This window comes from Thunnus albacares, chromosome 1 (assembly GCF_914725855.1).
Source record: "Thunnus albacares chromosome 1, fThuAlb1.1, whole genome shotgun sequence".
NCBI classification, from domain to species: domain Eukaryota; kingdom Metazoa; phylum Chordata; class Actinopteri; order Scombriformes; family Scombridae; genus Thunnus; species Thunnus albacares.
Window position 1 is genome coordinate 23,945,305 of NC_058106.1, and position 13,267 is coordinate 23,958,571.

Genomic DNA, 13,267 nt, shown 5'->3' on the forward strand with positions numbered 1-13,267 from the left:
TGTCTAATACCAAATGTCTTTTGATAATTGTGATCATGTCCTGTTATGTTCAGTAATGCAATTCAAACATCTGTTGAATGTATGCAGCAAGAAACTAATGTCAGACCAATTGTCGACAATTCATTCCTCAAAATACTGACACCTGTGTATATTCAGTCATTTACCACTTGTTTTAAAAAGAGGACTGCCTGTCTTTCTGGTTGATCTACCTTGATCAAGACTGTGTGGAGGGAAAAAAAGCCAAGCGGTAGTCTTCGCTGCAGACAGGCTGGTGTTTTTGAGAGGTAAGGGGGTGTGTCTGTGTCCCATACGGGTATCTGCCTCGGAGAGACTGAGCAGAGGCGGGAAATGGCGCCTGTAACACAACGGTGTGTCATTTCCACGGCTCTTGAGTAGATAGAAAAACTCGCATCGGATCACGAAAACAACCACTGCCGCTGTTGTGATGGTTAATCGGTCTTGAGTCGTTATCTCCAGATACTGCGGATCACTGTAAAGTAAGTTTGTTACATTAACCAGCCTTGTCCGTGTATTTGTCTTTGGCTTGCGGTTTATGTAATGTTGGCTAGCGACAGGATAAATATTTTCCTTCCCTGCCTGTGCACATCTGTTAGCCCGGAGCAGTTTTTCAAGACGGCTAGGTTGTGTTAACGCTAACTGTGCTAAGCTATGCTACATAGCTAACGTTAAAGGCAGCTAAACACGGCCTTCCAGGGACTCGGCTAATTCCTGGTCAGTTTGACTGTATGCTAATTTTAAGCTGCTTTTAATCAACATTACCCAATAATTCAGGACAAATCCTAGCCACAGTAGCTACGTGTAACTGCTCACATCTTAATACACAATAGTTTTAAGGCTTTTAGCTTGCTGTGCGGCTAACTCGTCGTCCAAGCTGGCTTTCTACTAGCTAACTGTGTTTTTCCCATTTAGCATTAATATCGTATCAGTGGACGTTGAGCCAGACGTGTCAACAATTAATGAACCAAGTCCAATCAAGGATTGTTAGCTGAAGATCGCGTTAACTGGCTTGACAGACGATTTTGATAAGCGTTACTGTGTTAGCATTAGCTGTTTTGATTACCGATGTTTGACGAGCTCCGCTGCCCAACAACAACCACGAACCTTAATCGTGTTGATATTTCGAAGAGACAGTCAAAGTAAACAGCACGCCAGATCGCCAGATAGTTAACCTAGCTAACTAACTAACGCTAATGCCCCTTACTTTAGTTAACCAGTCATTTTAACACTATTTCGGTCAATTTACGGTGCCGCACTGGCTTGCTAACTATAAGTTAGCCTGTTTGGACTCGCCTTGTTGAATCGAAAACTCTCAACTTGAAAACCGACCTGTAACACCGCAACGTTACCTATTGGTATATCTTTTGAAATCTGACAATGTTTAAAAGAAAGTTAATTTATCCAGAGTTATCTTGGCACGTAACATACGAGCCCTTGTAGTTCGTTTAGGTTAGCTAGCTGCTCGATTAGCCGCAGAGCTTGGCAGCCGTGATTAATTTGTTCACCTTTTTACAAACGTTTGGGTATGATTGGGGTAATTGCACCAGGTGTGTCATGTGTCTAAATTATCTGGGGTTTTCAAATATAATTTAGCTACATTTTGTGGTCACTTCATACGCCAGATAACTTAGCTACCCTTAGCTTCAGCTTACATTTTGCAGAGAGGACGAGCAGTCTGCAGGGCCTCACTAGTTCGCTCAGACAGTCTGTGGCATGCATGTTCTTATTTCCCGCTCACTTGCTCGTACCTAGCTGTGTATGAGCCTCGGTTTGTGGGAGATGAAAGGTGCATGTTTTGCGGCTATATTGTCACTTTCATGTAAGCCTTCTGGGAAGCTTTGATCCTACAGTAAATTAATAAGACATTTCTGTTTGGATTCTTATGTAGCAACAGCAGGAAAACGTGTTGTGCTTCACATACTAACACATAGATAAGTTCAGGAAATGAGAGATGATTACAAAAGTAGCAATAACAGTTAAGTAAAAATAATAAGTGCAGTTTCAGTCATATTTCCCCTAACAATACAACCGAACTCTTTAAACATCATGTTTAAGAATTTATAGTGTGCAGCCTCATCGTCATGGACAACTTGGAAAAAACGTTGCAACTAATGAATTAGAATAACATAATACAAGAAAAAATCATGCACGCAACATTTTGTCCTGAGCTGCTGTTGATTTGCTAGTTAGCAAGTGATGACAGTAGAAATTATATACTGTAAATTGACCGTTTAGTTTTGTTTTATTATTGACTGGCTCAGTTCATAACCGAGTGGTCTAATAGGACTCTGACACATCTTCAAGGTCAATCTGTTTTGTTGTTGCTACTTTTCAGGTTTCTGTTGCTTGATATAAACAAACTCTTCACCTGAGATGTTCATGAAAGAGACTAATTTGGCATTCTGCCTCTAATTTGGCAACATCTCTAAAATGCCCTTTATATGAGAGACTATATTTAATCATAAGTACAGTGGCAATTACATACAGTAGTGAGTCAGTATCAATGTTAGCATCATGTGTCAGTTTTATTAGTGGTCTGACAGTAAGTTATATAGGCACATAAATGCCAAATAGTCGCTGCTTGAACTGTTAGTGCATTAGTTGTAAAAATAATGTAATGTGACAAGGGGAATGTGTCATCAAGACATTTAGCAAACACACACTAATGATTCATTTGCAAAGACAGACATTTGCAGTGGTCACATGTTGACCATCAGCAGTACTGATCTAAGGACAATCTGTGGGATGTTGGTTGGTTGTTGCTCAACACTTCACACTGCAAGCTTCATCAATCTGTATTTACTCCAGGGTTTTTTGTATTCTGTCTATTCTCTCAGACGACATTTCCAATATTGGCTTAAGAAGAAACGCTTTTAAAAGGCATTTTGAAAAATACTAAATACTGTATAAAGAAGTTGTTGGTAGACATTTTAGCTTTTTAACTTGTGTTTTTTTACACATGTGCTGTTTGTATTTTTTTAAATGATATGAGAATCCTGAAATCTATCATTTTCAGCTCAGTGTTGCAAGTAAAAAATAGTATGAAATTAAAACTAAATAATAAAATTTGTCTTCACAGATGTCCTAATTTAGTTAAAAGTTTTTCAGTGGAGCATTTTAAATTCAGGGCCAATGTTTGGCACTATAAAAATCTGTATCCTTGTATCCTTCTAAAGCTCTAGATATGTTGATTTATTTGTTGTTCTGTGGTGTTTAAACTCCCTTTTTTGTTTGAGCCTTACGATAAACAATTTTTATTTTATAATCCGAGCAGTAACAGGTTTGAAGCTTGTCCTGCTGCTGCTCCTGCCTGGTACTTCATGTTGCACTGTGCTCCGGCACTGTTAAAGTGCCTGTTTGTGTTTTTGTGCGCGTGATCGAGCAAGAGCATGCACACCTCTGCTGTGTTCTTGGATACACCCCTTGTGTAAATGTAAAGCAGATGTAGTGAAGAGCATTTACAGTATGTGAGATGTTCAGAATGCATTGAGAGAGTGCTAGTGTGTGTTTAAGGTTTCTGACAGGTTGTGGATATGTCCAGACACATTTTCAGCCAGCTGCTGTTACGTAAGCGCAAGGGGCTGGCATGCTCGACTGACAATTTGTGTTCGCTGTGAATAGTTTTTACTTTTCCTTGTGCACAGTCGAGGACAATGTTGGCCAATTGAATCCCTCACTTCTAGAGAATGAGGAATGTGTTTTCCTTCAGATAAGTTTTAAGTCATGTTTTAAAATGTACTGTTTTAGTCAGTTACTGTTTTTTCTAGTTCAGACTAAAGCATAAAGAGTAAGATTTTGGGTAATGTGTTTTTTTTTCTACTGTACCAATAGAACTAAAGCCAGCTGTGGCTGCCGTGATGCACTGTGATGTAAGTGAAATGGGATCTTGAATACATCCAGATGTTGGCAGGAAAATGCACTACCCCACTACACATAGATACACCCCACAGCCCTTACACATTTTAAATGTTGAAGCAGTTGGGATTGTTGAAATAACCTGTTTGTCTACCTTGACAATTGAGTATCTGCTTAAATTTGTCTCTTGACTGTGTACAGTTCTGTGAATTTCATCTCTTTTCCTCTATCTGTCATTTCATCTTATGTATGATTTTTTTTCTTCTCTTTTTTTTTTAAACAGCCTTACATGTGACTGCTAAAACAATGAGGCTGAGAATGCGTAAGGCGTCTCAGCAGCCGAACCCCAGTCTGGCAACTCGCCCATCCCGGACCAAGCGGAGGCATTCAGAAGTAGAAGAGGACACACCTACCAGCGGAGGGAGGGGCCTGTTCTCAACGATCAAGAAGTTCATCAGAGGAAATGCCGTTAAGGTAACTACCTCTGTGGTCACATGAGTTCACTGCAAAAGAGGAGTATTGGGCCACTTTGAGGAGCATTAAAGTAATTGTGTATGGTTTAACAGTGTTACCTGCACTTTTTGGCACTTCTCTGTTGTAAAACTTTATTTAGCACAGTGTTGTCCAGGTCTCTTGAGTTAAATACAGTGTTTCTTGGTGCAGAGTGTCATGTTTCCCTTGAAATGTCTGGTGGAATGCAGCAACTTGTCTGAGAACTCGTACTCTGTTCTAATTTTAGCTGCTGGCTCACAGAGTCGGTGTACAGGGACAGGAGGTAGTAACGAGTAGAAAAGTCAACTCGGCTATAAGACACTTTTCCACTCATAAAGACATACAGGCTTTTTTGATGTTTTTACTTACTATGATTTGATGTTTTTACCTATGTCATTCCGTGGTTCTGCTGGTGTTTCCTCATTAATCCTTAATTTAAGATTTGCAGCATACTGATTCAGGGTATCTGTGGTGGCCCAAAATGCTGAAAAAGATGTGGCTGTGCCTTTTGGCCCAGTGGGATCATAGCAATCTTGCCGGTTTACTGCTACATCACGTGATAGGAGTGTAATAAAATATTTGTCACAGTCTGTGTCATATTGTACAATATCAGTTTTGAGACATGACACATTGTGTGATGAATGTCTGGTGAACTGAATCATACATGGGGAGAAAATAACATCATCCATCTGTGCAACTCATGTTATGAAAATGCAGAAATACAAAACTAACTTTGGTCATAGCACTTGCACTGTTGTTTCTTGTGTTTTTTATACTTTGTTTAAAAATGGAGCTTACAATGTTGCATTGTATGTTTGTATCCATATTGGTTTGTGAACGTGGGTCGTTGCAGCTGCCACGTTGGGAGAATTGGGACCTATATTTCGTACAACAAAGTTCTAGCTTAACTGATGGTGGACGTATTAAAAAGTGTGATCTACATCCATTGATATTGACCACATGCTCTCATGATTATCAGCTTTCATCTGTGTTTTTAGAGGTCTGTTTCACCCTCTTATTCATTAATCATACCTGTTTGCTATATGATGTCTCTTCTCCTTAAGGTGCAGCAGGAGAGCCCAGCCAAGAAGACACGCCTCCACTGTGATGTGGACAACAACCTGATCACCTCCACAACCCCGAATACCAACACCCCCCGCAGGACTATCAGCAGGGATGGCAGGAGAGGCTCTGTCAATGGAGGTAAGTGACACAATGAAAAGGACCACTCCCTAGTCCCTATTTTCCACTATCTCTCAACTCTCATCAACTTGTTAATTCTCCTCCTGCAGAGGCAACCAATCATGACAGGAGTAAGGAGAAGCCCAACGGCAGCCTGGAGGAGACGACAGCTGTCGAGGTGGCCACCAGCCCTCCCAGGACCACCCTTCTTGGGACCATCTTCTCCCCTGTTTTCAACTTCTTCTCACCAGCTAAAAATGGTAAGCAGACCCTGAGGAAGCCTGTTTGAATCATGGCTGGTGTCATAAACAGAAACCCAGTTCAAACATATACCAAGTAAAATATGGCACGCAGAGATCGTGCGAAAGATGAATGATGTAATCTGTGTTGGTGAAAGCCTGCAGTCGATTTAAGCTCAAGTTTTTTTTTTTTGTCATGTTGAACACTTTACTTCTAGTTCAAAGGGTTTGGCATACAAGTAGTTGGTCTGTGAAAACAGAACAGTGAGCAAATTAATCAAAAACTATTGGCATCCCTTAATACCACTAGTGGTTAAAATATGTTTTGTCTTTTTCTTTCATGCATTCACCCACTTTATCTCACTTTCAGATGATCATTGACAGAGCGGTTTAAACATCAACAACATAGAATAAAAATCTCATGTTCTCTGTTCTCGATACATGTCTTTTCATATTAGTTAAATCTGACTGCAAGTCTGGTCGACCAATTGTTGTGGACCAAAGTTTGACAGAAATTATGATCATGGTGGTGTCTTCTGTCTCAGTTATGTCTGGACATTAAAAATCTCTATTGCCTCTTTTTATGGTGTTTGTTTTCCTGCTCAGCTTCTTCTGGCTCAGACTCCCCAGACCAGGCGTTGGAGGCTGAGGAGATAGTCAAGCAGCTGGAAATGGAGCAAACTGTGGAGACGCCCACCAGCACAGCCACATCCACACAGGAACTGTGTACCACCACTAACTTCTACTCTAGTGTATCCCAGCTGCCACCTCTGCGACCTCCACACATCCCCGATGTGTCCCCCACAGCAGAGGAGGGAGAGCTGGACGCTGATCCTGACCTTCCACCCCTCACAGGTAGATGGTGGAATTAAAGAAACATGATTATGAAATGTTTTGAGTTTAACATCTTGCTATGTTGTGTTCCAGTCTCTCATTCTGATTTTAGTAACACATTGCTTTTTTTTTTTTTTTTATGGTCCCAGCTCCAGGCTCCAGTCCAGATATGGCATATGTGGACTCTCCTCCCACCGCAGTGCCACCAGAGGCATCCTATGAGGAAGACTGGGAAGTCTTTGACCCGTGAGTAAGCACTCAAGTGCTGTACACCTCTGACTAACCCCATTCAACAGAATTTCCAAACCAAATGTGTGTGATGAGCGAAAGGTTAAAGTTGTGTTTACTTTCTGCAATTGAGGGCATTATTTCTACCAAGGTGAGACATTTGATTCAACCAACAAGTCAAAACTAACCTGACAACCCAAACTACAAGCTAGCAGCAGAACAGACATTTTAACTTGTATGCTGATGTTTTTCAGTTTGACAAAACCATTGGTAAATAACAGCAGTTACAATAATGCTGAGTAGATTAACGGTGTTTCTTGCATCAGCAATGACTCATACATTGTACAGTCATGTGCCTCATACATAGCAGTTAAATTAAATTTCTGCTGAATCATTGCTTGTTGGTTTAGATTTACCTGCCACATAACTATTTCCTGGTACAGGCGATTTAAACCAACATTATTGCTATTCTTTGTTGTTTTCTGTGTGTTCATTGTTGTGTTTATACCACTTACGTCAGTACATTCGCTCTATAAAAAACTATATTATTGAGAAAAAAATATGGTAGATAAAAAATTTTAGTGAAAAGGTTTTGTATACTCTCATACAGTATGAGCTAAGAAATCCTCCAGATTGTTTTTATAAACAGTGATTTGTCTGATGGTGTCATGTGCTGTACAGATTGATGATGTGACTGAGTAGCACAGTCTGCTTTAAGCCAACCATCATCTCAGTGTTTCAGTTTGTTTAGAGTATTGTGGTTTAAACTGGTGATTGGATTAACTCAAAGCATGTGTGATGTATTGATTTTTTTAGGTATTTCTTCATCAAGCACGTCCCTCCACTGACGGAGGAGCAGCTCACTCGTAAGCCAGCCTTGCCGTTGAAGACACGCAGCACGCCTGAATTCTCTCTGGTCCTAGACCTGGTCAGTTACAGGATATAACTAGATGTTTTTGATGATTGGAAACCCGTGATTTTCATTTTAGGGTTTGCTGATATTTTCTCTGTTGTGTTCATTAGGATGAAACGTTGGTTCACTGCAGTTTAAATGAGCTGGAGGACGCAGCACTTACCTTCCCCGTCCTCTTTCAGGATGTCATTTACCAGGTAAATGTTGCCCGACAGCAAATTTTTTTTTTTTGGCTCTGTTTTTCATGATGTCACTAGAGGGGGCTAAAGTCGTATTTATATAAAATGTTGATCTCAGGTTGGAGCCCCTCAGGTAGTTTGTCACTGACATATGAAAGGATTACTTCCAAAGTTTATCATGCAGTCGGATTGTCCAATCCATTAAGCATACCTAAATAATAGTCGATGTATGTCATTATATTAGCTTACCATTCGTCAGTAAACCTTGTCGTGTTGATTGTGTTTGCTTACTGTTGGTCTGTTATCTACAGGTGTATGTGCGTTTGAGGCCCTTCTTTAGAGAGTTTCTGGAACGTATGTCTCAAATCTATGAGGTAAATATCATCTGTCTGCTCTTGTTATAAATCCTAATTACATTACATATGAAGATGCTGACCTCTGTTTCCTCTCTTTCCTAGATCATCCTTTTCACAGCCTCTAAAAAGGTGTATGCGGACAAACTGCTCAACATCTTAGACCCCAAGAAGCAGCTAGTGAGGTACGTTGTATCTTGTATTTGTTGGTTATAAACGCACAATATAAATACAAGCCTGAATGAAAAGAGTTCAGAAAGCTGTGTGCAGCACCGTTGTTGGCATGCGCTGCTGTCAAGGTGTCAGTGTTGTGGTTTTTCTGAATTATTGATTGCTCTGACCTTGTCATGATTGATTTTTTTTTTTCCCTCCCCCCTCTTTCCTTTCATTCCCCACTGTAACTGTAGACACAGGTTGTTTCGTGAGCATTGTGTCTGTGTCCAGGGAAACTACATCAAGGATCTCAATATTTTAGGCAGAGATCTGTCAAAGACCATCATCATCGACAATTCACCACAAGCCTTTGCATATCAGGTGAACACCTCAACAAAATATAACAATTACTGATGCTTGTTGATAGCCAGCCAGTCAAAGAAAAACATGTTTCTAGAAAATTAGTTTGTTGATGTTGTATTCAGGATTAGATTACGAAGTATCTCTTCTCTGATCAGTCATTGATACAAACAACATGGAGCCTCTCTTACAAGTCCAGCTGGTCATTCCCAACGTTAAACTATCTTCAGCTTAATGCAGATTCTAGTGGGTAAAACCAGTGTCCAACTGGTGATTATCAAACTAACTTGAGCCTGGTGTTTTTCCTCACACATCCCAACCTGATTGTGACTGACTGAGCTGTTTGGCTCCACTGGTAAAACCCCCAGAATGAATCTTTTTCTCCATATTTTCACCTGCTCCTCTGTACTCAAGTGAATGACTAGATCGTGGCCTTACTCATTATCTTAAGTTGAATTTTTTTGTTTCAGTCTTCATGTTACACTGACAAGGCACATGAGGACTCATGAGTTATATCTCTGTATGTTTAACTAACTTTTTTTTTTTTTGCCCTGACAGTTGTCCAATGGGATTCCCATCGAGAGCTGGTTCATGGACAAGAATGACAATGAGCTGCTGAAGTTGGTGCCCTTCCTGGAGAAGCTGGTTGAGATGGTAAGATGTCCTGTAGGATAATGACTTATGTAGCTGTTGTAATGGTTATTATAACATCAGAGTTATTCTTGTTTTATCATTTCAGTAAATCTAATCTAATGTGGTCTTTAATCTCCTTTTTCTGTCATGATTCTCCTGCCTGCTGAACTCTTCAGAACGAGGATGTGCGGCCGCATGTTCGGGAGAGGTTCCGGCTTCATGACCTGTTGCCCCCTGATTGAACTGGACTAAGTCTCTCAGAACGGGACAACGTGAAAAGACTGAACACAACATGCGTGTAAAAAGCCCCTCTTTGGATTACAAACTACAACATTGCCATTACTGTTAAAATTTTAGCCTTCTCCCCCCCCCCCTTTTTTTGTTTTTAAACCCACCATTGCTTTTTAAAAAAAAAAACTTCAAAAGAAAAACATTTTTAAAGATCTGGGTGAAATTTTCTAAATATCCACATGTATAGATGAAATTACACACTATGAACAAGCCCAGATAGACTCCTCTTTTTGACTGACTCTCCAGCTGTGGAGCCGGATATGGTCTCCACACTAAATTACGCAGTCTTGGTGCTGGCTTAGTGGGTATGAAAATGCCACCTGGTAAAGAGGAACTCCAACCCGACTGAGTCCCTGAACCCAAAACAACCCCTGGTGCTCACACTGTTGACACTGACGAATAACGACACTCTGTGGCTGCAGACCAATTTCAGCAGGAATGACTGGCCTGTAAATCAATCTGTGCATGTGTGTATGTTTACTCTTAGCCACACACACAAACACACACACACACACACACACACACTCACTGATTTGGTCTTTGGCAAACTTTCAATCTGTAGCCTTTAAAATCATATGCATTCCTCTGTAGCTGTGTCAAGTTTCTGTTGTTGGTTGCAGTTTTTTTTTTTCTGGTAAAACTGGTGTTTCATTGTTTTGTTTTGTTTTTTTAAAAGATAGCGATAGCAAAATGTTTTACCTCTGTTTGTAAGATATGGTATTTTTAAAAGGGGTCATGTAAGTTTTATCCTAAGCCTTTTTAGGGTGGTGCATATTAATGGAAACAGTCCACTGCTCAGTCAAATCGAATGGAATTAATCCAGGACGTTAAGTATAGTTTGTTCTTGTTCTAACAAATAGAGGTTGAAATCAATTTGTTGGCTTCACTGTGGACACAATATGGCTCCTTAATTAAATGTTAGGATTAAGAATCTTATCTGTAAATCTGACATATTGTAAAGGTTTGAGGGCATTCATTTTTGAAGTGGTATGTGTCAATGTTAACCTTTCTTTTAATAATAGTATTTGATTTGTCATTTGTCTATAATCAGTATTGTCTCTTACTCCTAATCAAGTATTCTGGCTAAATCAGAGCTCTGTTTCTTTGGGTTGTAATGTGTCATTCGATGTCTCTTATCAATAACATTATGACTAATGTAGCACATCTCTGGCAGTGTGTCATGAAATCTACTCATGGTAGAAATCTATGGCCAGACCCTGTACCAGCCATATCTGGCACCAGCAACATACTGTTTTTAACAGTCAGCCTCACTGACTGCCCCTCTACCTGTCTGTTTCATACTGTTTGCTTTGTACTTTTAAGCTTTTTTTTTAGTTTTTCTTTCATGTTTAGCACAGTTTAAAGCAGTGGTTCTCAAACTTTTTCATGTCAAGGACCCCTAAACTGACACAAATTAAGATTTAACAAAGATTTTTGCTTTTTGATGTTTTATTACAGAAAGTGTATGAAATCCATGACCAAAACAGTCACACACTCTGTCATTATGTTTTATGGAATTATAGTGGAAACAAATTATTCCTCTTTTGCTGGGGACCCCCCTGGAAGACCCTCAAGGACCCCCACTTTGAGAACCACTGCTTTAAAGTGTGGTGTGTAAGAATGGTAACTATATGAATGTGTCTCTGCCCTATTTCAGCCTGGACACTCGAGCCAAACTGACATTTTACTCTGTTGTTTCATCTTAATTTATTCAATAGTGAGACCAACAGAAGGCAGAAATGTAAATGTGGTGTTTTTACAAGCCTAACGACGAAGCTCAACTACTCCACTGCAGAGCTTCAGCAAGGCGAGTCAACCGGGAGAGTTCACTTGAGTCTCCTGACAATTTGGCATGCGTAGTTGAACTTTTTTTTTTTTTTTTCTTTTTTAGTTCTTGTTGAGTTTGAATCAAAGTGCTTTTTATGTTTCAGCAAATGTGAGTATTTGGGTCTGTCTGGGTTGCCTGTACAGTGCCATACGATTCTCCCCCCCCCACCCCCGCCCCCATGGCGTTCTTTCTGCGCTGTCACCCCTAAATGGTTAGATGGAAAGAGACAATCAGACCTCAAAGTTCTGCAGATACTGAAACCTGGAGACCGCCCCACCCCCTCGCGCCTCCCGTTTTCTTGTGTGCAGTATGTGTTGTGTACTGTAATTCCATTGAGTTGCATCCCCTGTGAGTAAATTTGCCAGGTGAATCCTGCTCTGCCCTGCCCAAACAATCCCTGCTGCTTACTTAACGCAGGCTCTATTTAGACGCCTGCCTTTCTTTGCCTTTTTCAACAGAAGTTAGTAGCTCTCCAGAAATTTAGAATTAGTTTGTATTCAAGTAAAATTGTTACAGGGCACAATGGTGTTTACTCTTGACGTAACGTTATGAGTGCACATGTCCAGACTATGAATGTAAATTGTACATGGGGTGAAGTCTTAAGTGTCTTTCTGAATTCCTTGTTGTTGCGTTCTCTCCTCAACAACTAGAAAAAAATAGACAAAGAGGGATCGGAGCTTCTTCTGGTCAATCTGCTGTTTAAATTCTGAAGAGGAGGCACGAACTGTGCGCATGGAAGAGGAAACCCATCTTGAGGTCCCACCATGGTAGCCCCCCTCCCTGTCCCCACGACCTCTCGCCATCCTTACTGCCATCTTTTAGTATGCAAGCCTCACGTGGAAGTGTGTTGACTGCCAGCCCCATGTAGCCCAGGTGTTCTCATCTCCTCAGCGGGCTGTGTGATTCTGTATAGTTATCAGTCGTGGCTTGTTTCTGAAGGATCGGTGAGAGGCGTTTGATACTTTTCATCCAGCTCATTTTTATGTGCATTACCAGTTTATTGTACACTTGAGTGTTGTACAATACATGCAGCTTCATGTTTAAAAAAAAAAAAAAAAAAAAAAAAAAAAAATCCTTAAAGTAAGGAAAATCTTTTGTATTTTTGATTTCAAAAGGCATGTCATATCTACTTTTTAAATGTATTAATGAAGATTTAACTTTACATCAGATGGAGTGTTTTTTGTTTTTTGTTTTTTTTTTTTCTTACAAATATCTGTATGTTTAGTTTAGCGCAATGTCACTGAACTGTTAAACTTAGCATGTAGAGAATACAGCTTGCTTTTGTGGGAAAGTCCAGAATTAAATTTTAATCATGGCACTTTTTCTGCAGAAAATAGCAATTGTGTTAATGATTTTTTTTTTTTTTTTTTTTCAATATCCGTTAAGCCATTTTACTTGCAAGAATTGTTACTTGTGCTGAAGATGTATTTAAAAAATGTTTTAAGACATCTTTTGTTAGCCATCTGGCTATATGATATTGTAAAGTGTATATACAGTTACATTGAATTTCTGAAACAAAGTTTTAAAGTTAAAAACCTCTTGCATGCCCTTTGTTTTTATTTCACCTGACTGTCTGAGATGATGCTGAAGACGTGGGACTTGACAATTCATTTTAGGAAATAAGAGTGGTCTGCAGTAGTGGCTGATGCTTGTTTCAAAGAGCCAATGCGATGGTTTGATAGAATATAAGCAATGATATAGATGTGGCA

General features: G+C 39.9%; 1 protein-coding gene across 5 annotated transcripts; it reads left to right on the top strand.

Annotated features, from left to right (window-relative positions):
* Nucleotides 1–182: 182 nt before the first annotated feature.
* Nucleotides 183–13,102, top strand: ctdspl2b (CTD (carboxy-terminal domain, RNA polymerase II, polypeptide A) small phosphatase like 2b). Of its 5 annotated transcripts, none has more exons than XM_044350901.1 (14): nt 307–497; nt 3,850–3,887; nt 4,157–4,347; nt 5,430–5,568; nt 5,658–5,807; nt 6,393–6,641; nt 6,770–6,866; nt 7,665–7,776; nt 7,872–7,958; nt 8,252–8,314; nt 8,399–8,478; nt 8,701–8,827; nt 9,365–9,460; nt 9,616–13,102. In XM_044350901.1, exons 3-14 carry the CDS (start codon nt 4,180–4,182, stop codon nt 9,679–9,681), a joined length of 1,434 nt encoding a protein of 477 aa, XP_044206836.1. In that variant the 5' UTR covers nt 307–497; nt 3,850–3,887; nt 4,157–4,179; the 3' UTR covers nt 9,682–13,102. The 5 variants fall into 5 exon arrangements, with proteins under 5 accessions (XP_044206860.1, XP_044206836.1, XP_044206826.1 ...); XM_044350907.1 differs by lacking the exon at nt 307–497 and adding an exon at nt 534–732; XM_044350925.1 differs by lacking the exons at nt 307–497; nt 3,850–3,887 and adding an exon at nt 183–284.
* The last annotated feature ends 165 nt before the right edge of the window (nt 13,103–13,267 follow it).

What these genes read in the sequence shown, in the direction of transcription:
- ctdspl2b (XM_044350925.1), top strand. Translation starts at nt 4,180, where the DNA reads ATGAGGCTGAGAATGCGTAAGGCGTCTCAGCAGCCGAACCCCAGTCTG. An exon ending in GACTGGGAAGTCTTTGACCC is followed by an intron (nt 6,867 to 7,664) that starts GTGAGTAAGCAC and finishes TGATTTTTTTAG; the next exon opens with GTATTTCTTCATCAAGCACG. An exon ending in CCCAAGAAGCAGCTAGTGAG is followed by an intron (nt 8,479 to 8,700) that starts GTACGTTGTATC and finishes CTGTAACTGTAG; the next exon opens with ACACAGGTTGTTTCGTGAGC.